The sequence below is a fragment of the Pecten maximus genome, chromosome 9 (assembly GCF_902652985.1).
Source record: "Pecten maximus chromosome 9, xPecMax1.1, whole genome shotgun sequence".
NCBI classification, from domain to species: Eukaryota; Metazoa; Mollusca; class Bivalvia; order Pectinida; family Pectinidae; genus Pecten; species Pecten maximus.
The window spans coordinates 33,440,723-33,465,749 of NC_047023.1; the positions used below are offsets into that span (position 1 = coordinate 33,440,723).

At 38.8% G+C, this 25,027-nt stretch overlaps 1 protein-coding gene across 1 annotated transcript in view; it reads left to right on the forward strand.

The window, feature by feature from the left end:
- LOC117333970 overlaps nucleotides 1-24,991 on the forward strand; it is a 32,646-nt gene extending 7,655 nt beyond the window's left edge. Inside the window, exons 5-15 of the mRNA XM_033893391.1 lie at nucleotides 226-326; nucleotides 620-684; nucleotides 1,014-1,256; nucleotides 1,603-1,775; nucleotides 6,565-6,630; nucleotides 19,589-19,700; nucleotides 20,105-20,148; nucleotides 20,865-20,996; nucleotides 22,372-22,475; nucleotides 23,044-23,207; nucleotides 23,711-24,991. Coding sequence (XP_033749282.1) covers nucleotides 226-326; nucleotides 620-684; nucleotides 1,014-1,256; nucleotides 1,603-1,775; nucleotides 6,565-6,630; nucleotides 19,589-19,700; nucleotides 20,105-20,148; nucleotides 20,865-20,996; nucleotides 22,372-22,475; nucleotides 23,044-23,207; nucleotides 23,711-23,916 — 1,410 coding nt within the window. The 3' untranslated portion in view covers nucleotides 23,917-24,991. The remainder of the gene's footprint in view (nucleotides 1-225; nucleotides 327-619; nucleotides 685-1,013; nucleotides 1,257-1,602; nucleotides 1,776-6,564; nucleotides 6,631-19,588; nucleotides 19,701-20,104; nucleotides 20,149-20,864; nucleotides 20,997-22,371; nucleotides 22,476-23,043; nucleotides 23,208-23,710) is intronic.
- The last annotated feature ends 36 nt before the right edge of the window (nucleotides 24,992-25,027 follow it).

Consider the following 25,027-nt stretch of genomic DNA (forward strand, 5'->3'; position numbering starts at 1 on the left):
TTTTTTTTATTGGAGTCCGGTAATACAGATATTTTGAGAGTGGATCTTTTATCAAAACACTTATACGTAACAATTCGAGTAGATGCTAAAATATGAAGTCTCTATAATAAGTCATCTCAACGCTATATGGGAAGGGGGAGTGAACATAATCATAATTCAAAGACAACCATCACTTTTTTCTTGCAGGATAAACAAAATGTCGTTAATAGATTTTTACTGTTACAGGTGTCGAGATGTCACCGGTGCCATGTGAAATATGACCCAGTGCCTACAGAGAATGAATGGGGATGGGCTATCTTTAACTGTGAATGTGGAAATGAATTCAGGTAATTTACATTACTAACTTATTAATTCAAACTCACAGCGCACTTCAGGAACATGTGGTTCACGATATGGAATCAGATATCACAAATGATCCTTATTTTTGCCAGCATCTATATGTAATTGACGCTGGTATAACAGTGTTCGATTTTTGTGATGTACTACATGGTTTGTTTATGCCCGTTGCTGGACAAAAGGGTGGATCTGCATTATCGGTAAAATCAGAATATTGCTTGTTGATAAGAACTGATTGTTTGGCTTAGATAATAAGATTCGATTCTTCGTTCGTCCGTTCTAGTGGACACGGGCAGAGGAATGTGGGGAGCGAGTGTTACCAATGTGGAAATATCGCCTTTGCTTCAGGTAAGTTATTGACTGAAAATTTGGATATGTAAAATTGAAGTAAAAATTTTGATATAAGCAAAGTATATGAACGTATTTTCCTCTTTTCTCTCTCTCTTTTTTTCCTTTTCTTTTGTAGAACAAATTGAGCATATGCAAAATACTCTCAAAACCAAGTAAACTATCTTGTAATGAAACAGGTGTTCCCGTTAAAACTATTTTATGTGTGGTTTGGTTAACTTAGAATATATTCTACGTGTGGGTGAAAACCGTTATATTTCTGTTTACTGGGTATATTTACATATCGTTTCAAAAGGAAAAATAAAAGAAAACACTATTGGTAATTCCAGAGATTCGCCCACCATCTCGTCGTCGAACTAAGCGAACCCGGAACAGGCATAGCTGTAACGCCCCCGATTGTGACGGCTCTAGGGAGGATCTCACAGAGAGTGGGGATACAGGAGCCACAGGAGGACAGGAAATAGTATATAACCGTAGTTCACCAAGTCAGAACCAAGCGACTAATGACTATGTAGCAGGTGGTTATCAGGGTGGTGCGCCTGGACGATATAAAGGAGGACATTCACACGCAGGTAGGAACTGCATTGCATCTCGAAGTCGTAACGCTATATTATAGACTCCAAGTTATTCCCCAAGTGCTATCAAAGGTTTATAGGTTTATCGATTGAATTGAACAGTTTCGGTATGTTTTACAGTGAGTATTGAAAATGACCTAGAATTGCACGGAATGCGTCGTCGATGAAGCAGTAGGCGCTTACTCTTCCGGAGCACCTGGTCTTATTTTGCTCTTGCTCTTCCTTTATTGATTTTGAGTAAGAATTGTGATTACGTTTTCATGTCGGTATTCTCCTTTTTATTGTTTTGTATTGATCAAATGTAAATAACGTGTGTATTCTTTGTTGTTGATTCTTAACACAGGATCTGTCATCTCGCATGTTTGTGTCAGTCCGGAGTCGAGACAGGGCAAGCCAAAGGTCATATATGCCAGCTCGAAGCATGTCAGTTCCGGCTCTACTGTGGACACGTTCCTCGACCAGGGTGACCTCTGTTCCCTAGACTCCTACGTGACGTCATTGCCCGTTATTTTGGAATAATGTCGTCATTTAATTACCTATAAACTTATGTTACAAAAATACGAAACAAATCGTATCAATTTGCATAAACATGCGAGTGGTCTTACTGTGGGAGGACACTGGATTACCAGGAGAAAATCAACGTGGCTGTGAAGGTTATATAAACTCCATAACTTTTCAGGCCCGATCGTTGAATCGAACCCCGGCCACCAAGGTGAAAGGAGGGTATGGTACCACTCTACCAGCCGAGTGCAGTTATTTACAATAAGGTCTTCAGCGACAATGTGGACTATTGTAATAATGTATTTTAATATATATTTTCCATCGATTGAATATTTTATTTTTTGACAGAGCATTTTCTGAATCCATTAATATTTTATTCCTATGTTTTATTTACTTACCTTGTTATACATGTGAATCAGGCGACTTGCGCTTTATTTTTAATGACCCATTTGTCTTTACCAATACGTTTAATGAATACTGCTATTGTCAACTGTTCGTAGTTCTCAATTACTATTTGCCGATTTAGACAGACAGTGTCGACATTTAAATATATTATGCATTGATGACCTTTCAGTTATCAGAATAGATTTGATATAAAAAAAAATCAATTTTAAAGCCGAATATGTAAAATAACGTTGATGATTTTTTTTTTATTGTTATTGCTGTTTTTATTGTTATCTTTAATGTTAGAATGTTTACCCATTCCAATCACTGCCCCTGTTAGTGAATATGTTACCTATATTAATATACACTCGTCACTGGCTGTGTAGATATCTAGTTATTCGTCATTCAGTTACAGTTTAATATTACGCTATAATTGTTTAATTCCACGAGGCTAATATTTCTCGGTTGTCTCAGTCGGATCTAGTTCGTGGGTATTGAATTTCGCGCAACACCGACTTGTTCGCAGTGTATTTACTTTCGCGCTATATAGTGACATTAAAGGGACAATTTAGGAAAGTTTGTGTACTTTTGTGTAATTTCACTGATTATTTCATGAAATTGTACTTCTGTACTCCTTATGAAGTAGCCTTAGCCAGATATTGATTCAAGCTGAAGTTTTCCATGCGTTTTTTAATTAATTGTAAGGGGGATCATAATCGTATAACCATACGATTATCATGATACTGATACCTTAATTTAATACCGCTCTTATATATATTACTAACGATACAGTATCACTCAATCAAGTTTAATCATGATCTACATAAAGTATTTACATTTGTTAATGACAATTATTTTTGTTAATGATAGAAAACCATGCACAGCAGGCGAAATCAAAATATCATCACTCAACAAGGGAATTATTTCATGAATGTTTTAACTGCTGATGTTATGATTTATAGCATGCATTACTAATGAGAAACAATATGTGTTTTGTTACAATTATCTTTAGATATTTTCACTTTATTCTCCTTTCATTATTTTTTGGAACTCTCAGCACATCGAAATTCTTTCGTCATTAGATCAGTGATATCCTGATAGTGTTCACATAACAATATGTAGCACGCATTTCATTATAAACTCTATTAGTAATTGGTATCGTCGGATACTCGCGGGGTTGATTGCACTGCACTAAGGTATACTTATCATTAATCAATCAAAACATACCTAGGTCATGGAAAACCCGGTTATCACGATTTTCACCCTTCTTTTTGTTCATGTGAACACTGCCGAATCGTTGTTCAATTTCGATACTCTGTTTAGCTTGTTGACGCACACGCTACTGTACGATCATCCCAAACACATTGCCGTACAAGGCTAAACTCGTTTAAAACACTAAAGACCTGTAGGACTTCTTGGTCACTATTTGTCTATCACTTCATTTGGCGCAGCCATTTATTTAATTAACATATACTTTTTTATATTTCCCCCTCTCAACTAAAGAGTTCTTATGTTGAAATGGTTATGTTAATTGGTTTCTATTTATAGAATGACGTCATTAAAACAAGGATTTTTCACTGAATTGACCTATTGGTAAGAAGTGTAGTACAGTGTAGTTCAATCAACCGTGGGTATCCGACGATGAGTAAATGGAGTCTGTTCTGCATCCGTGCATTCACCAGCGCCAAAAAAGCTTGAGTAAAAGATAGCTCATCTAGAACACGACACCACACCATCAAGGTCATTACCCAATTTTGGTGAACTTTGGCGAAGGGTAAATATTAATTTGATCTTTTTCAAAGTCAGTGAAAAAGTCAGACTTTTGAAAAAAGTAATTACAAATGGTTACTAATCATATACATAGTATATTGTATGATACACGTGTACATGCTCTTTAGGGGTAAGATTATAGGTTATATATATTACTACAACTTGAGAACAAGGAAAGAATATATAGTATTAATATCTACGGTAGTAGCTTATGTTTCTCTAATTCCAAACCATTGTGTTAACTGGGTGAGAGGTCAATAAACATATCAGTTTATCACCCATAGGTGCTTAGCACGTTTATAAGACCGATTATATTTCATTCAAAGTGTCGTCAAAATTTTACCAGAAAAGATTTTTCAATGCCGAAAGTCTTAATCAAAAGTTAAGATAGTAACCTTTAACATGACACCAGGAAATCATACCTAAATAGTATATTTCTTTCACACGCAGCTTCGAAACTCTGGAAAAATGATGAATTTTCTTTAGTCGGACACGATCGAGAACATTTTTCCAAACGAAAATGTGTATTCGCTACACAGAAAACGTGACGGTCTACAATTACAGGGTTTGATGTTAACAAATATGCGGTCAAAACAAACTTATCTACTTGTCTAACGCTTCATTCCATTTCTCCTCACGTGCTCCCCACGGTTGTTTTCTGCATCGACAGGTATCGGTGTCAGGTCGACAGCCATCTTGCTACTTGCCATTCAAGTTTTGTAAACCGTGATCTCATTGACCGGCTATTGGCACGGGCAAGATGACCGTCGACTCGACTATCGCCATGGAAAAATCTTTTCTGGTAAAATTTTGACGACACTTTGAATGAAATTGGTCAATTTTTGCAGGACGGAGGAGTTCCAGACCTTTCTCTATATATTAGTCTATAATCGGCCTTGGACTTATAAACGTGCTAAGCACCTATGCATCACCATTGCTACACGTATATGACCTGACGGGGTTGTGATTGGATGAATATAACCCACGATAATTTGAATTTTACGGTTTACCGTATTACTTCATCTTATTGACGTATGTGATTTGTTTGCTTCTGAATGAATGATTTTATACTTTGTATAAAAGAGTACTAGTATTTTAATATCAAATAGTGATAGTTTACCTGGTCGCATCACTACGCATTATGTAAATATTGTAAACAATCAAAGTGACATTCCAGCTGAATCATTCGTGGCTATTGGATATAGTATTTAGATCACTCTTGATTGTTATTTTTGAAAAAAGGAGAAAAATGAAAAGACAACTAAATGCCTTATACAATGGTATCTTGTTATGTCATTTTTTCATCATATTGTGAAGAGTGAAATATCAAATGATCAGTCGTGAGAGCTCGCTACATTGATGTACCGTTTATTGTGTATGCGGCATGTTTCAATGTATGTCTGCTAATGTGTTAATAAAGAAAGGTACACGTCTTCACCGAACTTTCTACTTTGCTTTTAATAGCTTTGCAATGTTATCTACTATAACTGCAGTACATTGCGTGTTAATAGTGAACCGCGAGTTTTGTTTAAATATTCATAATCATTATGTATTAGATTGAAGAAACACTTGTGCCATGTTTCTAACCATTGGCACTTATCTAAAGTTTGCTTGGTTTAACCCTCGGTAACAAGAACTTCCTTGTTCCCTACATAAAGTAGATAACTGAGTCATGAGCGGCAGTCGCCAGGGAGCGTCGCCAGGGAGCGTCGTAAGACACGTTCCTGAAAAAATGTAGCAGCCATTTGACACGGAAAGATAAGATCTGGCTGTTGTTCATTCGTTTAAAGTCATTCGTCTGTAATTTGTTACCGATTGGATGTTACAAGCACATTATACACTTTTTATGGACCGGAAACAGTTAAAGGCGGATATAGTCGCCGATTCAGTCTTCATATAACTTAATTGGTTTGCAGTTTCCATTCATAAAATGATGACACTTGATTGTGAGTCAAGGCGTCACTATCAAGATACATCACAATCAAGATACATTCACAATTAAAATACATCATTCGTCAGATTTCATGTAAGGATTTTTGGAATCCATCCCTTAATATTTTCCTAACAGGAGTTAATCATTGTCTGGATGTACTATAAAAACGACACGGTTTATTTGTCTGTTACGTAGTGAACATTTCTTGAATTCCCAGAGCATAGCACTACCACTGAGTATTATCAGTTGTCAGTCATTGGCCTGTAAACCTTACATGGACAGAAGTCTAGCAACCGGGTGGGAAATATTGATTAGACATGTATTCTGAAACAACTGAGAAAACTCAAAACTCGATAAAATGATCATAACATACAACACAAAAATACAGATTTACATGACGACTATTCAATAGTTAGGATGAGAGAATGAGACCGGGTGTAGGAGCCGTGACCATTGCTGTCGGAACATGATCAATGCACAGGTAAAAAATAGTGTTACGTAAGCTAACACGCATAGCCTCCCCCTTTAACAACCGTGGGTAGATGTGGTATTAACACAGCGTATGGATAGCTGTGTATTCTGAAGTGTTTTCGACTTTAACAAAGCGAACTGTTTTAACTCACAACCTGTACGCGCTGCGATAACGACACTTAAACGCGGTAGAAAACCGACCAACGTCACACGTCTGGCCGGCACGTAACTCCCTAATGTCCCTAGTGGGGCCTTGCAATGGAAGTTGAAGCAGGCGGAAATCTCGGTGCATCAGATGACCAGTTGCAGCAGGTATGTTGTCATATATTGGAGACATGTCCGAACTGGTTTACAATCAATATATTGCTTACATGAATAACACAACATATGTGTGTTTAGGTGTGTGGTGAGGCTAAATGGTGGCTCATATGTCAGTAGCCAAGTAATGTTATCTGAGAACATGAGACGAAGATTGAATTGGGGCGATAAATGAGTAGAATACTTATCTCCATCTACGTCTGCTGTAGATATTAATACTACAACTTCGGCCAATACAAAGCATTGTATACTTATATGCTGACCCGTGTTTATTGTGTCGGAAGTTCTCTCATTAACTATACTAACTAACTTATATAATATAATACAATACTCAATGCACGTATGCAACACGCCTCCAAAGCTACAATTGAGGATATGATTAAAGACTAAGTCAGTTGACAAGGGCGGATTTGGTTGTGGTTGGGGGTGGGGGGTGGGTATGAGTATACTGTTGTGGTAGGGTCATGGTGTTGCCAAAATTTAAATATGAACAATATCTCCAACGTTCGCTAATAATAAAAAACTAAAACATACATCGAAAACGTTTATCACAGTAATCGATGTGGCTTGTGTGATGTATTATCGCCTTGTCATTACAGAATGAGGTTTGTCAAATAGGAGGTTAGCGACTTCGGATTGGTTGTTTCTTCACTAAATAGATATACATGTATATGGTAATGCACATTTTGTACACTTGAAATAATATGCACTTATTTACACATACTATTTACGTCCCGACGTCTTATCAGAGACGATCTAGTCTATGTTGTCAAGGTCGGTCATACTCGGTAATCGGAGACGGATCAAAGCTCCAAGTCATTGTTCATGGAACAACCAACCAATTGAAAAAATATATTTTTGAAACAGCCCCTGTGTATAGAAAGTTGAGCCAAGGATAAAATGTCTGGCAGCCACTGATTGGCCAGTATGATATGAAGTGAGAAAATAGATATGTAGCCTGATAGGTAACTATCAATAAGAAATGTTGATATAAATTTCGTAAGTCCGATTGATTTTTTCCCCAAAAGTACAGGTAATGATAATAAACAGGTAAACATTTAAGATTTTTGAGAATTTTTACTGCGAAATTCACCTATTTTCAAAATGGCTACCCTGGAGAAAACTTTTTTTAGCTCGTCTCTTCGAAGAAGAGTGAGAGCTTATGTCGTCACTCCGGCGTCGACGTCGGCGTCGGTGTTGGTTTTCCAAATGTTAAATTTTTGGTGCAAGTGTTGAAAGGCATAGTAATTTATGGTAATATGGTCCCTGTGGGAGTCAAACTATCCCCTGCCGAAGTTAAACTAAACGATTAAGTTAAGTTAAGTTAAGTTTTTGGTGCAAGTGTTAAGAGGTTTTAATACATCACTTTATAATTGTACTAGGTTGCTGATATTTGGCAATAGAGTCCCTCTTAGGTTAAACTATCCTCTGCCGGTGTTAAACTAAAAGATTTTTTTTTTGGGAAAAAAACAGAATTTTCCAATTTTTGGACTTGTTATGGTTTTGAAAATTGCATGAATTCACAAAGCATAATCTGATCAAGTAAACAATATAAATATTATTAATGCAATTTGCGAAACCATTCAAATTAATATATTTTAATTATTTATTGACAAACATTTGCGAGACGAGCTATGCTGTTCCCCAACAGCTCTTGTTTCTGATTAGGTGTTAAATCAGACCCTAAACTTTTGTTATAAACCATAATTGTCATATTGAATTCAAGAATTTGAATGAAATACTCCAAAACGTTAACACTAAAGTCTATGGGAAAATAATTGGCTGCTTGGTCTCTATATTCAAGGGTTGATCTCATAGCATATGGTTACGACAGGGAAGTTTATTTATATCGCTTAATGGGAATTATTTGTAGCTATTGTTGCAAGATATGATGTCACAATTGTTTTATAACAGTAAAGGAGATCTGTATCAATGGATAACGAGGTAGTGAGTGTCTCTGATAATGAGGCAATTGTCGTCGGTGATAACAAGGTAGTGAGAGACTGAAAACGAGGTAGATGGTGACTGTTAACGTTAACGAGGTAGATGGTGACTGTTAACGTTAACGAGGTAGAGGGTGACTGTAAACGTTATCGAGGTAGAGGATGACTGTTAACGTTAACGAGGCAGAGGGTGACTGTTAACGTTAACGAGGTAGAGGGTGACTGTTAACGTTAACGAGGGAGAGGGTGACTTAACGTTAACGAGGTAGTGGGTGACATATATAACGAGGTAGTGGGTGACTGTTAACGTTAACGAGGTAGAGGGTGACTGTTAACGTTAACGAGGTAGTGGGTGACTGTTAACGTTAACGAGGTAAAGGGGGATTTAACGTTAACTAGGTAGTGGGTGATTGTTAACGAGGTAGAGGGTGACTTAACGTTAACGAGGTATGGGTGACTGTTAACGTTAACGAGGTAAAGGGGGGATTTTAACGTTAACTAGGTAGTGGGTGATTGTTAACGAGGGGTAGGGGTGACTGTTAACGTTAACGAGGGGTAGTGGGTGACTGTTAACTTTAACGAGGTAGAGGGTGACTGTTAACGTTAACGAGGTAGTGGGTGACTGTTAACGTTAACGAGGTAGAGGGTGACTGTTAACGTTAACGAGGTAGTGGGTGACTGTTAACGTTAACGAGGTAGAGGGTGACTGTTAACGTTAACGAGGTAGTGGGTGACTGTTAACGTTAACGAGGTAGAGGGTGACTGTTAACGTTAACGAGGTAGTGGGTGACTGTTAACGTTAACGAGGTAGTGGGTGACTGTTAACGTTAACGAGGTAGAGGGTGACTGTTAACGTTAACGAGGTAGAGGGTGACTGTTAACGTTAACGAGGGTAGAGGGTGACTTAACGTTAACGAGGTAGAGGGTGACTGTTAACGTTAACGAGGTAGTGGGTGATTGTTAACGTTAACGAGTTAGAGGGTGACTGTTAACATTAACGAGGTAGTGGGTGACTTAACGTTAACGAGGTAGTGGGTGACTGTTAACGTTAACGAGGTAGAGGGTGACTGTTAACGTTAACGAGGTAGAGGGTGACTGTTAACGTTAACGAGGTAGTGGGTGACTGTTAACGTTAACGAGGTAGTGGGTGACTGTTAACGTTAACGAGGTAGAGGGTGACTGTTAACGTTAACGAGGTAGTGGGTGACTGTTAACGTTAACGAGGTCGAGGGTGACTGTTTACGTTAACGAGGTAGTGGGTGACTGTTAACGTTAACGAGGTAGAGGGTGACTGTTAACGTTAACGAGGTAGAGGGTGACTGTTAACGTTAACGAGGTAGTGGGTGACTGTTAACGTTAACGAGGTAGAGGGTGACTGTTAACGTTAACGAGGTAGTGGGTGACTGTTAACGTTAACGAGGTAGAGGGTGACTGTTAACGTTAACGAGGTAGTGGGTGACTGTTAACGTTAACGAGGTAGAGGGTGACTGTTTACGTTAACGAGGTAGAGGGTGACTGTTTACGTTAACGAGGTAGAGGGTGACTGTTAACGTTAACGATCTAGAGGGTGACTGTTAACGTTAACGAGGTAGTGGGTGACTGTTAACGTTAACGAGTTCGAGGGTGACTGTTTACGTTAACGAGGTAGTGGGTGACTGTTAACGTTAATGAGGTAGAGGGTGACTGTTAACGTTAACGAGGTAGAGGGTGACTGTTAACGTTAACGAGGTAGAGGGTGACTGTTAACGTTAACGAGGTAGTGGGTGATTGTTAACGTTAACGAGTTAGAGGGTGACTGTTAACATTAACGAGGTAGTGGGTGACTTAACGTTAACGAGGTAGTGGGTGACTGTAAACGTTAACGAGGTAGAGGGTGACAGTTAATGTTAACGAGGTAGAGGGTGACTGTTAACGTTAACGAGGTAGAGGGTGACTGTTAACGTTAACGAGGTAGTGGGTGACTGTTTACGTTAACGAGGTAGTGGGTGACTGTTAACGTTAACGAGGTAGAGGGTGACTGTTAACGTTAACGAGGTAGTGGGTGACTGTTAACGTTAACGAGGTAGAGGGTGACTGTTAACGTTAACGAGGTAGAGGGTGACTATTAACGTTAACGAGGTAGAGGGTGACTGTTAACGTTAACGAGGTAGTGGGTGATTGTTAACGTTAACGAGTTAGAGGGTGACTGTTAACATTAACGAGGTAGTGGGTGACTTAACGATAACGAGGTAGTGGGTGACTGTTAACGTTAACGAGGTACAGGGTGACTGTTAACGTTAACGAGGTAGTGGGTGATTGTTAACGTTAACGAGTTAGAGGGTGACTGTTAACATTAACGAGGTAGTGGGTGACTTAACGTTAACGAGGTAGTGGGTGACTGTTAACGTTAACGAGGTACAGGGTGACTGTTAACGTTAACGAGGTAGAGGGTGACTGTTAACGTTAACGAGGTAGTGGGTGACTGTTAACGTTAACGAGGTAGAGGGTGACTGTTAACGTTAACGAGGTAGAGGGTGACTGTTAACGTTAACGAGGTAGAGGGTGACTGTTTACGTTAACGAGGTAGAGGGTGACTGTTTACGTTAACGAGGCAGTGGGTGACTGTTAACGTTAACGAGGTAGAGGGTGACTGTTAACGTTAACGAGGTAGTGAGTGTCTCTGATAATGAGGCAATTGTCGTCGGTGATAACAAGGTAGTCAGAGACTGAAAACGAGGTAGATGGTGACTGTTAACGTTAACGAGGTAGAGGGTGACTGTTAACGTTAACGAGGTAGAGGGTGACTGTTAACATTAACGAGGTAGTGGGTGACTTAACGTTAACGAGGTAGTGGGTGATTGTTAACGTTAACGAGGCAGAGGGTGACTGTTAACGTTAACGAGGTAGAGGGTGACTGTTAACGTTAACGAGGGAGAGGGTGACTTAACGTTAACGAGGTAGTGGGTGACATATATAACGAGGTAGTGGGTGACTGTTAACGTTAACGAGGTAGAGGGTGACTGTTAACGTTAACGAGGTAGTGGGTGACTGTTAACGTTAACGAGGTAAAGGGGGATTTAACGTTAACTAGGTAGTGGGTGATTGTTAACGAGGTAGAGGGTGACTGTTAACGTTAACGAGGTAGTGGGTGACTGTTAACGTTAACGAGGTAAAGGGGGATTTAACGTTAACTAGGTAGTGGGTGATTGTTAACGAGGTAGAGGGTGACTGTTAACGTTAACGAGGTAGTGGGTGACTGTTAACGTTAACGAGGTAGTGGGTGACTGTTAACGTTAACGAGGTAGAGGGTGACTGTTAACGTTAACGAGGTAGTGGGTGACTGTTAACGTTAACGAGGTAGAGGGTGATTGTTAACATTAACGAGGTAGTGGGTGACTGTTAACGTTAACGAGTTAGAAGGTGACTGTTAACGTTAACGAGTTAGTGGGTGACTGTTAACGTTAACGAGGTAGTGGGTGACTGTTAACGTTAACGAGGTAGAGGGTGACTGTTAACGTTAACGAGGTAGAGGGTGACTGTTAACGTTAACGAGGTAGAGGGTGACAGTTAACGTTAACGAGGTAGAGGGTGAGTGTTAACGTTAACGAGGTAGTGGGTGATTGTTAACGTTAACGAGTTAGAGGTGACTGTTAACATTAACGAGGTAGTGGGGTGACTTAACGTTAACGAGGTAGTGGGTGACTGTTAACGTTAACGAGGTAGAGGGTGACTGTTAACGTTAACGAGGTAGAGGGTGACTGTTAACGTTAACGAGGTAGTGGGTGACTGTTAACGTTAACGAGGTAGTGGGTGACTGTTAACGTTAACGAGGTAGAGGGTGACTGTTAACGTTAACGAGGTAGAGGGTGACTGTTAACGTTAACGAGGTAGAGGGTGACTGTTAACGTTAACGAGGTAGTGGGTGACTGTTAACGTTAACGAGGTAGAGGGTGACTGTTAACGTTAACGAGGTAGAGGGTGACTGTTAACGTTAACGAGGTAGAGGGTGACTGTTTACGTTAACGAGGTAGAGGGTGACTGTTTACGTTAACGAGGTAGAGGGTGACTGTTAACGTTAACGATCTAGAGGGTGACTGTTAACGTTAGCGAGGTAGTGGGTGACTGTTAACGTTAACGAGGTCGAGGGTGACTGTTAACGTTAACGAGGTAAAGGGGGATTTAACGTTAACTAGGTAGTGGGTGATTGTTAACGAGGTAGAGGGTGACTGTTAACGTTAACGAGGTAGAGGGTGACTGTTAACATTAACGAGGTAGAGGGTGACTGTTAACGTTAACGAGGTAGTGGGTGACTGTTAACGTTAACGAGGTAGAGGGTGACTGTTAACGTTAACGAGGTAAAGGGGGATTTAACGTTAACTAGGTAGTGGGTGATTGTTAACGAGATAGAGGGTGACTGTTAACGTTAACGAGGTAGAGGGTGACTGTTAACATTAACGAGGTAGAGGGTGACTGTTAACGTTAACGAGGTAGTGGGTGATTGTTAACGTTAACGAGGTAGAGGGTGACTGTTAACGTTAACGAGGTAGTGGATGACTGTTAACGTTAACGAGGTAAATGGGGATTCAACGTTAACTAGGTAGTGGGTGATTGTTAACGAGGTAGAGGGTGACTGTTAACATTAACGAGGTAGCGGGTGATTGTTAACGTTTAAGAGGTAGAGGTTAATGTTAACGTTAACGAGGTAAAAGGTGACTTAACGTTAGCGATGTAGTGGGTGACTGTTAACGTTAACGAGGTAGTGGGTGATTGTTAACGTTAACGAGGTTGAGGGTGACTTAACTTTAACGAGGTAGAGGGTGACTGATATAACGAGGTAGTGGGTGACTGTTAACGTTAACGAGGTAGAGGGTGACTGTTAACGTTAACGAGGTAGTGGGTGATTGTTAACGTTAACGAGGTAGTGGGTGATTGTTAACGTTAACGAGGTAGAGGGTTACTTAACGTTAACGAGGTAGAGGGTGACTGATATAACGAGGTAGTGGGTGACTGTTAGTTTTAACGAGGTAGTGGGTGACTGTTAGCTTTAACGAGGTAGTGGGTGATTGTTAACGTTAACGAGGTAGTGGGTGACTTAACGTTAACGAGGTAGAGGGTGACTTAACGTTAACGAGGTAGAGGGTGACTGTTAACGTTAACGAGGTAGTGGGTGACTGTTAACGTTAACGAGGTAGAGGGTGACTGTTAACGTTAACGAGGTAAAGGGGGATTTAACGTTAACTAGGTAGTTGTTGATTGTTAACGGATAGAGGTTGACTGTTAACATTAACAAGGTAGAGGGTAGAGGGTGATTGTTAACGTTAACGAGGTAGAGGGTGACTTAACGTTAACGAGGTAGAGGGTGACTTAACGTTAACGAGGTTGTGGGATGACTGTTAACGTTAACGAGGTAGTGGGTGACTGTTAACGTTAACGAGGTAGAGGGTGACTGTTAACGTTAACGAGGTAGTGGGTGATTGTTAACGTTAACGAGGTAGTGGGTGATTGTTAACGTTAACGAGGTAGAGGGTTACTTAACGTTAACGAGGTAGAGGGTGACTGATATAACGAGGTAGTGGGTGACTGTTAACGTTAACGAGGTAGTGGGTGACTGTTAACTTTAACGAGGTAGTGGGTGATTGTTAACGTTAACGAGGTAGAGGGTGACTTAACGTTAACGAGGTAGAGGGTGACTTAACGTTAACGAGGTAGAGGGTGTCTGTTAACGTTAACGAGGTAGTGGGTGACTGTTAACGTTAACGAGGTAGAGGGTGACTGTTAACGTTAACGAGGTAAAGAGGGATTTAACGTTAACTAGGTAGTTGGTGATTGTTAACGGATAGAGGTTGACTGTTAACATTAACAAGGTAGAGGGTAGAGGGTGATTGTTAACGTTAACGAGGTAGAGGGTGACTTAACGTTAACGAGGTAGAGGGTGACTTAACGTTAACGAGGTTGTGGATGACTGTTAACGTTAACGAGGTAGAGGGTGACGGTTAACGTTAACGAGGTAGAGGGTGACTGTTAACGTTAACGAGGTAAAGGGGGATTCAACGTTAACTGGGTAGTTGGTGATTGTTAACGAGGTAGAGGGTGACTGTTAACATTAACAAGGTAGGGGGTAGATGGTGATTGTTAACGTTAACGAGGTAGAGGGTGACTGTTAACGTTAACGAGGTAAAAGGTGACTTAACGTTAGCGATGTAGTGGGTGACTGTTAACGTTAACGAGTTAGAGGGTGATTGTTAACGTTAACGAGTTAGAGGGTGACTTATCGTTAACGAGGTAGTGGATGACTGTTAACGTTAACGAGGTAAAGGGTGACTTTTAACGTTAACGAGGTAGAGGGTGACTGATATAACGAGTTAGAGGGTGACTTAACGTTAACTAGGTAGTGGGTGACTTAACATTAAACGAGGTAGAGGGTGACTTAACGTTAAAAAGGTAGAGGGTGATTGTTAACGTTAACGAGGTAGAGGGTGACTTAACGTTAACGAGGTAGAGGGTGACTGATATAACGAGGTAGTGGGTGACTGTTAACGTTAACGAGGTAGTGGGTGACTGTTAACTTTAACGAGGTAGTGGGTGATTGTTAACGTTAACGAGGTAGAGGGTGACTGTTAACGTTAACGAGGTAGTGGGTGACTGTTAACATTAACGAGGTAGAGGGTGACTGTTAACGTTAACGAGGTAAAGGGGGATTTAACGTTAACTAGGTAGTGGGTGATTGGTAACGTTAACGAGGTAGAGGGTGACTGTTAACTTTAACGAGGTAGAGGGTGACTGTTAACGTTAACGAGGTAGAGGGTTACTCTTTACGTTAACGAGGTAGAGGGTGATTGTCAACGTTAACGAGGTAGTGGGTGGCTGTTAACGTTAACGAGGTAAAGGGGGATTCAACGTTAACTAGGTAGTGGGTGATTGTTAACGAGGTAGAGGGTGACTGTTATCGTAACGAGGTAGTGGGTGACTGTTAAAGAGGTAGAGGGTGACTGTTAACGAGGTAGATGGTGACTGTTAACGTTAACGAGGTAAAGGGTAACTGTTAACGTTAACGAGGTAGAGGGTGACTGTTAACGTTAACGAGGTAGTGGGTGACTGTTAGCTTTAACGATGTAGTGGGTGACTGTTAGCTTTAACGAGGTAGTGGGTGATTGTTAACGTTAACGAGGTAGAGGGTAATTGTTAATGTTAACGAGGTAGTGGGTGACTGATATAACGAGGTAGAGGGTGACTGTTTACGTTAACGAGGTAGTGAGTGTCTCTGATATTGAGGCAATTGTCGTCGGTGATAACAAGGTAGTGAGAGACTGAAAACGAGGTAGAGGGTGACTGTTAACGTTAACGAGGTAGTGGGTGACTGTTAACGTTAACGAGGTAGAGGGTGACTGTTAACGTTAACGAGGTATAGGTTGACTGTTAACGTTAACGAGGTAGAGGGTGACTTAACGTTAACGAGGTAGTAGGTGATTGTTATAACTACATGTAGGTAGTGGGTGATTGTTATAACGAGGAAGAGGGTGACTGTTTTAAGGAGGTAGAGGGTGACTGTTATAACGAGGTAGAGGGTGACTGTTATAACGAGGTAGAGGGTGACTTTTATAACGAGGTAGTGAGTGTCTGTTATCGAGGTAGAGGGTGACTGTTATAACGAGGTAGTGAGTGACTGTTATCGAGGAAGAGGGTGACTGTTATAACGATGTAGTGAGTGACTGTTATCGAGGAAGAGGGTGACTGTTATAACGAGGTAGTGAGTGATTGTTATAACGAGGTAGTGGGTGACTGTTATAACGAGGTAGAGGGTGACTGTTAACGTTAACGAGGTAGAGGGTGACTGTTAACGTTAACGAGGTAGAGGGTGACTGTTATAACGAGGTAGAGGGTGACTATTATCGAGGTAGAGGTTGACTGTTATAACGAGGTAGTGAGTGACTGATATAACGAGGTAGAGGGTGACTGTTATAACGAGGTGGTGAGTGACTGTGATTACTAGAAAGTCGGTGTTTGTGTTAACAGATAACACATGCACTGGGTTTCTTTGCCTTTTTTAAAGAGATTCTGTTAACTGCCAGGCCAGACATCAACTAGTCTTTTGATAACTACAATGGAATCGGTCGTTACCTTGTTTAAACGGCGGGTTTTAATGAGGTGATTTCTATGTGAGGCTACCATAATGTCTATCCTATTAAATATAGATGTTGGTAGTAACGATAATGCGGTGTAATATGGTTCTTAATTAAATAGCGTTCGTTCTTATTCGATATGACAGTAGAAATTAATAGCGTTGGTATGGATACGGATGTCAAATTTAGAGATAATCTATCCAGTACAAAACATTCACTATTATAAATTCTAACACGATTCGTTTGCAACGCGTGTTTTGATTGGTTGCGGACCGACTTCTAATCTGCGATAGAACCATGACATATCGTGTTAAGCCACGCCCCGTTTCTAATCAAAACAATATGGCGTCAAGTTCGACTCGTAGCGCAATTCAACACTCTGCACCATTTATGATTGATGACCCGTGATATTGGAATCGAAAGTGAAGAAATCGAATAGAATGAATTAACTTAATAAATTTAACAAAAATCGTTAACTTCATTCTTACCGTCATTTATTGATTGAAACGTTCATTTCGTCCGTGTGTAAGCATCTAAGGTCAAGTAAAATCCGAAATGAAATGAAACAAGTGCACATAACTTTCACATAACGATTGCGCCTATAGAAACACATCAACTCTGACTTTGTCAAAACGCCCATGTCGTTATGCATACTGCATAAATCCAATTATGTCGTTAAATCTTCTGTAACAGGACTTTCACAACAATCCAAATACACCGCTTCGTCAACATACATACCGAGCTCTCGCCAGTATGGGCGTGGCCAATTGACCGACTTTGAAAGCTTCTCTCTGATTGGTCAATCCGCCACAGTATGACACGTAACTAGCGGAGGTCACAGAATACTTAACAGCGTACTTGTAGCGATGTAAAACAATGTATCTAAATATATGCGATAGTAAACGTGTTAGAATGGGGATAGTACGTTGTTTTGAGTGGCTATACTGGCGATTAGAACATGAAATTTGGTTTAAACTCTCGACCTATCGGTCTCGAGTTCAAACCAAATTTCATGTTCTAATCGCCAGTATAGCCACTCAAAACAACATACTATCCCCTAAACATTGATCAACATTACAAAATATTAGTTCAAGAATTCAAAGCGAATAAAAAATTACAAAATATTACAAAACATTGATTCAATATAATAAAAAAACATTGGCTCATTTTACAAAGCATTGGTACAATTTTACAAATCGCATATTTTAAATATATATATATATGTATATGTATATGCTACTTCATGCATATGACTTGTTTGCGATGTTTGGATTCTCCATTGGAACAAACTTTAAAAGGGAATACCGAGGCAACCTCGTCAGTCAATTTATTGTCTGGAATCCATTCTTATTGATACTATAATCGATTGATTTATACATCTTAATATTTAAACCAAAATATATCTTCAGGGTATGAATGTTCGGTCTGTCGAATGGATCCCTTTCTACTTGATGACAGCACACATAAGACCGTTATTAGTTTAAACAGTATTTTATTTAATGCATAGACATTGCATACAAAAAAAAAAATATCGTTTCATAATTTGCAAAAGGATCTGGAAACAAGCTTAAAGCTTATATCAATCCAAAAAGGATCACTTTATATCATAACAATTCGGCCATTGAACTATGCAGTCGATATACACATTGTTTTAAACACAGCGGCCTAGTCAGATGTCATATAAACAACACTGCACCTTTACCTACACAACGGTCCCATAGAATAACTGCGACTGGGGAATACCATTTATTAAGTATTAATACACATTATACATGCTTACCCGTTTAGATATACTGGTCTTGTCGTTACAATACAGTGCAATGCAAAACTTGTGTGAGTGCTACCTGATCTAATTACACTAGGCGCATGGTTGAATAGGTACAGGTCAATTCAGACAGTAGTATAGGTAGTATGTTATTTTTGCTTGTAGTGTAAAATTTGTAAATACCAACCTTTACTGCTTTACTTATATGTTCCTTTTGATGCTCTGTAAAATCATCACTCATGACGTTTGCATTTCATTTTATAAGAGTCTAAAAAGGAAAAAATAGTTGTATATATTAAACAATTCAATTCACGTGTGGTTACGCTAAAGGTGTTTCAAACATCCGGGTTCCGCTCATCTGTATATATATTTGAGGTTTAACAGTAGGTTTATAATATATACATGGAGAATGTATGTTCTGACCTGGCATAGAAGGGTAGATATCATTTATATTTTTATCTTTAAAAACATAATACTTGAGATCCTGTAATTGATTTAAGTAATGACGACTGAATACAATATATATATATATGTATAATCAGGCATAACCGATGAGCATTTCGAGAAATCTACATTTGATTATATATATTATATAGATTTTTTATTTGTAACTCAAATATACAATGGACTGGTCACAAGTTATACCACTTATATAACGCCCTTTCCCGATACAATTTTACATAAGCATTATAACAAGATGGCATATTTATTTACTTATTTACAAATTGGTTTTAGGGAAAGAGAGAGAAATCTACAGATAAGTAAATATATTTTTAGCACAGCAGTAGCTCAATACTTTTTAAATCACGTGGACGTTTAATGTTATTTATCGATATTTAGGAATATTATACGTTTGGTGAGAAGGAGTGGTGTATTATGATTGTTTAACCGATATTGTGAATTACTATGTGTCCTGTAAAAATTAAAACAATAACTAGATTATTTATCATACCTTCTTCAATGTAGCTCCACACATGACTAGACTGGATATATTGGCCTTCTATCCAGTGCCAGAATTGAATTGTGCTGACAAGCGGACTTAAACAAGGCTACTCCATTCACGACATACAGAATACATAACTAGCTTTACAACTTAAAGATTCTAGTATGTTTTAGCTGTAATGGAGCTCTTTTTCACGTCGTAGGCCAGGCGTCTCCAGGAATTGTTAACTGGGCGTTTTACTGAAGAAGAATCTCTCCGAATACTAGAACACCATGACTGGGACCTTCAGGCAGCTGTCAGTTTCGTATTTGAAAGTGAGTAGAATACTGCAGTTTGTTTTTAACCTAAGGACATAAAGCGATGGTAAATTATACATGGTACTATATCTCCTTAAGCTTACGTAATATTTATGTTTACATTGGTCAACGTGTGCAGATATAGTATTTAGCCATTTCATCTGCCCTTACCGCCAGTCATCCTGTGGACAACGTCGTCATTTGAGCTTAATTTACAAAGCCTTAAATCTCCTTAATTCTACTACTAGAATCCACAAGAACAAAAATTATTCGGTATTTGGATATTTCTGTTAATTTATTTTTTTCATTTCATATACAGTTCGAAATTTGGATATTTTAGATGTTGAGCTTTCGAGTATTTCTGCGGTAAATTACGATTTCAGATATAGTTTTTTTGTGTGTGTGTTCGTTTTGCTTTTCAGGCGAACCACGACAAGTGAGACAGATATCAGGGGCAGGAGAAGGGGTAAGTATTATACCACAGGGACTTGACACGAAACACCAACCAATAGTCCAGATTATTAATAATACATATTGACCATTGTTGGGTAATTCGTGTCAAGTCTCTGTGTATTATAGTGTTAATCAATATAACCTCAAACGAATTAGAGGTCATGTTATTATGTCAAATTCTCATTATAATGTTAATAGACCTCACTATTATGTAGTCAAACAGTTTTTTGATGTTGTATTTTGTAACATATCCAAGAATGTACAGCAGCACGACACAACCATGTTCCAAAATTATTTCATGAACAAGCAGCAGAGTATCCTAGATAATTTTGTACCCTTCCGAAACATTTGGTATTATTCTTTTTGTACTTTATCGAGAGTCTCCGTGTTAATCAAAATATTGTTCATATCTTTCCCCCTGTTTCTAGATTTTTAGTTTGGATTACTGTACGCTGTCGGTATGATATATCTGTTTAATAATAGCGCTTGAGGAAAGCAGTTCACGCTTCCTCTTTCTAAAAAATAAATAAAGACGTGTTTATCATTGATGTAATTTGTTTCGCCTTGCTCTTGGTATGAACTCCAGTCAAGTACATGTATGTCGTGTATCTCTTTGTATGTCAATTGGAAGATATTTGACATCTCTCTTTACTAACCAAGCACAATCTAATACTATTATGGATTTCTGCCAAGAACAAAAGAAAAATTGTATTCATATGTTGATCAAAGTGGACAGAAATCCGAGTGGATCAGAATGTTAGAAACCTCGCCTACCAAAATCATGTTCCCTTCCAAGTACGACAGTTTGCTTGTGAGGAAAACGACAATGTATGGTGGAGAAAAGTGCCCACTCGGAAAATGGTAAGAAATTCCACGGTTATCAGTTTTCATTATGTTTCTTTTTCCATTTCTAATTTTTGTCTCTAATTTGGCCTTTATATCCATCTCATTTTTCACGTATTTTCTCTTATATACACAATGTAAGTAACCTTAACGACTATCGTTGCTTCATGATCATTCTTTGATTGTTCATCTCTCTCTATTTTCTTCACATCACTATATAGGTTTCTTTCTCACCAGAGACTGTCATGCATTATAATCCTACTTTCGAAACTCGCTGGACACTACATTATTTATTCCCGGCAGTTTTCGTTTGATGTGATTTCATTGGCATTTTCTATTTCAAGTTTTGGTTTTTCGTTTCATTTAAAGTTTCAGTACCATTTTGGAGATGACTGTCACCAATTTGGGGACTACTGTATACTTACATGTATTTTCGGATCTTCCCTTGACAGATCACAGCTCATGTGCCATTTAAGAGATAACAATGTTCTCGTTTGGATTTCTGCCCTGCAGGTAGGACGTAAGAATTGTACCAGCTCTCCCCATATTGCATGCTCGTAAAAGCAACTTAATTTAGGATATTTTCTTTCCTCCTCTTTCTAGCAACTTTATTTTTCTTTGTGTCTCTCTTGACACTGTCTGAATTTTTGCCTATAGTTGAGCTTTCGCAATTGTGATAAGGCTTTGGGTTCTATTTCCCTGGCTGAGACATACTTCTTAATTTCCAGTACTTCAGGGCTGAGAAGACAGGTTTACCCGTTGTTTGTATAATGTGACAGGGTGGGGTGTCATGTTGGGTGTCTTTAGAAATATTTTCAGTGAGATAGCACTATAAAGTTGGCATCAGTTTCGCGCTATCACAAAGAGACAGACAAGCTTCCGCAGACTCCAAAACCACCGACACATTTCCCACACACATGCATCCTTCACAAAGGCTAGGCCGTCCTTAAATGACCTTAGCTGTTGATAGGACATTAAACAATACACCGAGGAGGCCGTCCTTAAATGACCTTAGCTGTTGATAGGACGTTAAACAATACAACGGGGAGGCCGTCCTTAAATGACCTTAGCCGTTGATAGGACGTTAAACAATACTAAACAAAACCAAGTATTTGGATTATCAATAGGCTTTCGTACACCAGGGAGTATCATGTCCAAATACCTATATTTAAGTAATCACGTTTCTGGAGATATCTTTCAAATTCTAATTGCATCTAGCTAGTAATTGAACTGCTTTGTATCTAATGGTATACATTCACAACGTCGTTACACATTATTCACTTGAGCTAAATATATTTCAAATGTACAGTCATGTTCAAAATACTAATTACAATATCATTTATGCTACCTATTTGTATCAAAACAAATAATTTCTGATTTTTGCTTCCGATAGGTATCCAAATGTAAGAAGTGTCATAGGCGATATGAAGCTGTCCCGAAGGAGCGAGAGTGGGGATGGGCGAGATTTGATTGTGAAAATTGTGGAAACATGTTCAAGTTAGTTTTACTATATACTCTAATTCATGTAAGAAATGACAGAGCTCCTTCTCTCCATCATCATACCAAAACCATAGTTGTAATTGACTTTTAATTATTTTCAGTAAAACACGTTCAGAGTGGCTAGACAAAGTCATTGTTAGGATATAGGATTGGATTCTAGTAACAACTGAACCTTGTATTCTAAGACATCTATATAATAATTGCTGTAAACGTTCTATATAATAATTGCTGTAAACGTTCGACATTATATTGCTGTAAACGTTCTATATAATAATTGCTGTAAACGTTCTATATTATAATTGCTGTAAACGTTCTACATTATATTGCTGTTAACGTTCTATATCAGATTGCTGTAAACGTTCTACATTATATTGCTGTAAACGTTCTACATTAGATTGCTGTAAACTTTCTACATTAGATTGCTGTAAACGTTCTAGATTATATTGCTGTAAACGTTCTACATTATATTGCTGTAAACGTTCTAATTGCTGTAAACTTTCTACATTACATTGCTGTAAACGTTCTATATTAGACTGCAGTAAACTTTCTACATATCTGATCACAGTGGATTCGGCCAGGTGAACAGTACAACCTCGCCCTGTTATCCATGCGGTACCGTTTGTAATGTGGCAGAAGTTATCCCGCCATATCGTCGTGATAGGACAGGTCGGAGGTCACGACGAAACACCCACACATGCACGGCACCTAACTGTTACAATCGATCAGTAGGTCAGTATCGTTCGTCTTTTTCACAAATATACACATCACAGTAACTTGTTTAACTGTTTCTGTCAAATAACAACAGCAGCAGAGAAAAATTGAGAAAGGCACTGTATACTTATGACAAGGATATGCAGCTATTTACAGAGATTTGTCAGTCGCTGGAATACCTTACCAAATAACACATTTTGTGCTGAACCATTAAACTGCTTCAGATCTAAACTCGGTGAGCAACGGAAGGGATTGAACATTGAGCTCCAATCAAATAGCTCACAGAGGCTCCCAAGCCCAACGGAAAGACCTCCATGTCACGTAACAAGTAAAAATAGATATTTTAGCGTATGTAAATACATCATCACTGAAATGAAGCATAGTATACATGATGTATATGCGATAGTACAAAAAAAGTAACTCTACATACACCGAATATAACATAGATGTCTTCACATTGATTCCTTTCCAACAATGGTAGCAAAATCTTCTTCGGGTAAATAGATGTTTTTACTTTGCAGATGCCCGATTCAGACCCACCAGATGCGTCCATCCACGATCTCTGAGACGGCAGGTGGTTCAATCAAGTCTACGTCACGACAGCACTGGTTCTACCGTAGCCACATTCCTGAGTCAAGGCGGCCTAGACATTTTCCAAGACTATCCAGGGCCACGTAACATGGCAGATGTCTCGGAAGGAGGAAGTGACGAATCTAATGACAATTAATTCTAGCTGTATATTAACGACATTCGAACATTTATACGTAGTAAACACAATGTGAATGTCCGTTTTTATGTTTTGCAATTTTCGTGCTATAATTTTATTCAATACCGATTGAAATGTTCCGACAGTGAAACTTTTATTAATCACATTATTTATCATATTTTATCATATGATTATCAAGAAAAACTTTTTACTTCAAAATCTGAATGCATTAAAAGCGCAATACTCGGTTACTTAATATTCGCAATGCATCTGCATAATAATGACATCACACACTATTTCTATACCAGTGACTTCTATTTTTGTGTTATGATATACAGTTTCTTGTAGAAAGCACAACCCTGATTTACAGGGAAATCGTGATCAAAACGCGTGACAGAATAAACACCCTCGCGAGCGTGAAATAAAATCATTGAATCATTGATCTAGAGATATTATTTAATAGTAAAACTGCGTGGACTGAATGACGAACATCAATGAGGAAGTATTATTGTGTGTTGTAAGCATCCATCAGTGTCATTAGGATATTCTATATAAAACACTGTAAATGTGTGTTTGCACTTTCAGTGTTGAATCGATGCTTGTTTGTGTTTTCTATTTGTGCATATGTTTCGACATTGATTTGAACGTTCAGAGGATTAGGAAATTCAGATAGCATCATAAATGAAAAGGCAATAGCCTTTCAAGTAGGTGTTTGGATGATATAACAAATAGAAGCAAGGTGGTTGAAAAAATAACCATACACTTTAAAGAGTATAGTCATACCTGTCTATAAAGGTCACTCAAGATAGCAGAGATATTTACCTTTATAGACAGATGTCCTCTCTTCATGTACTTGTATATTTACAATGAATTGTTCTACATTGGTAGATTAGATTCGTCACTGCCCTTTCACCGAGGAGGCCGGGGTTCGATTCTCAGAACGGACGTGAAAATGTATTAACCACGTGGGTTTTCCCGGGTACTCCAATTTCCTCCCTCGGGCGCTTCCATGCGATCTAGCAAGCGTGATTAATATAAGTCCGTTTAACTTGTTTCGAAATTGTTGTGAAATAAATAAAGTTTCCATTTACATTTACACTGGTATTCACATCATGTGGTCTTTATAGATTTT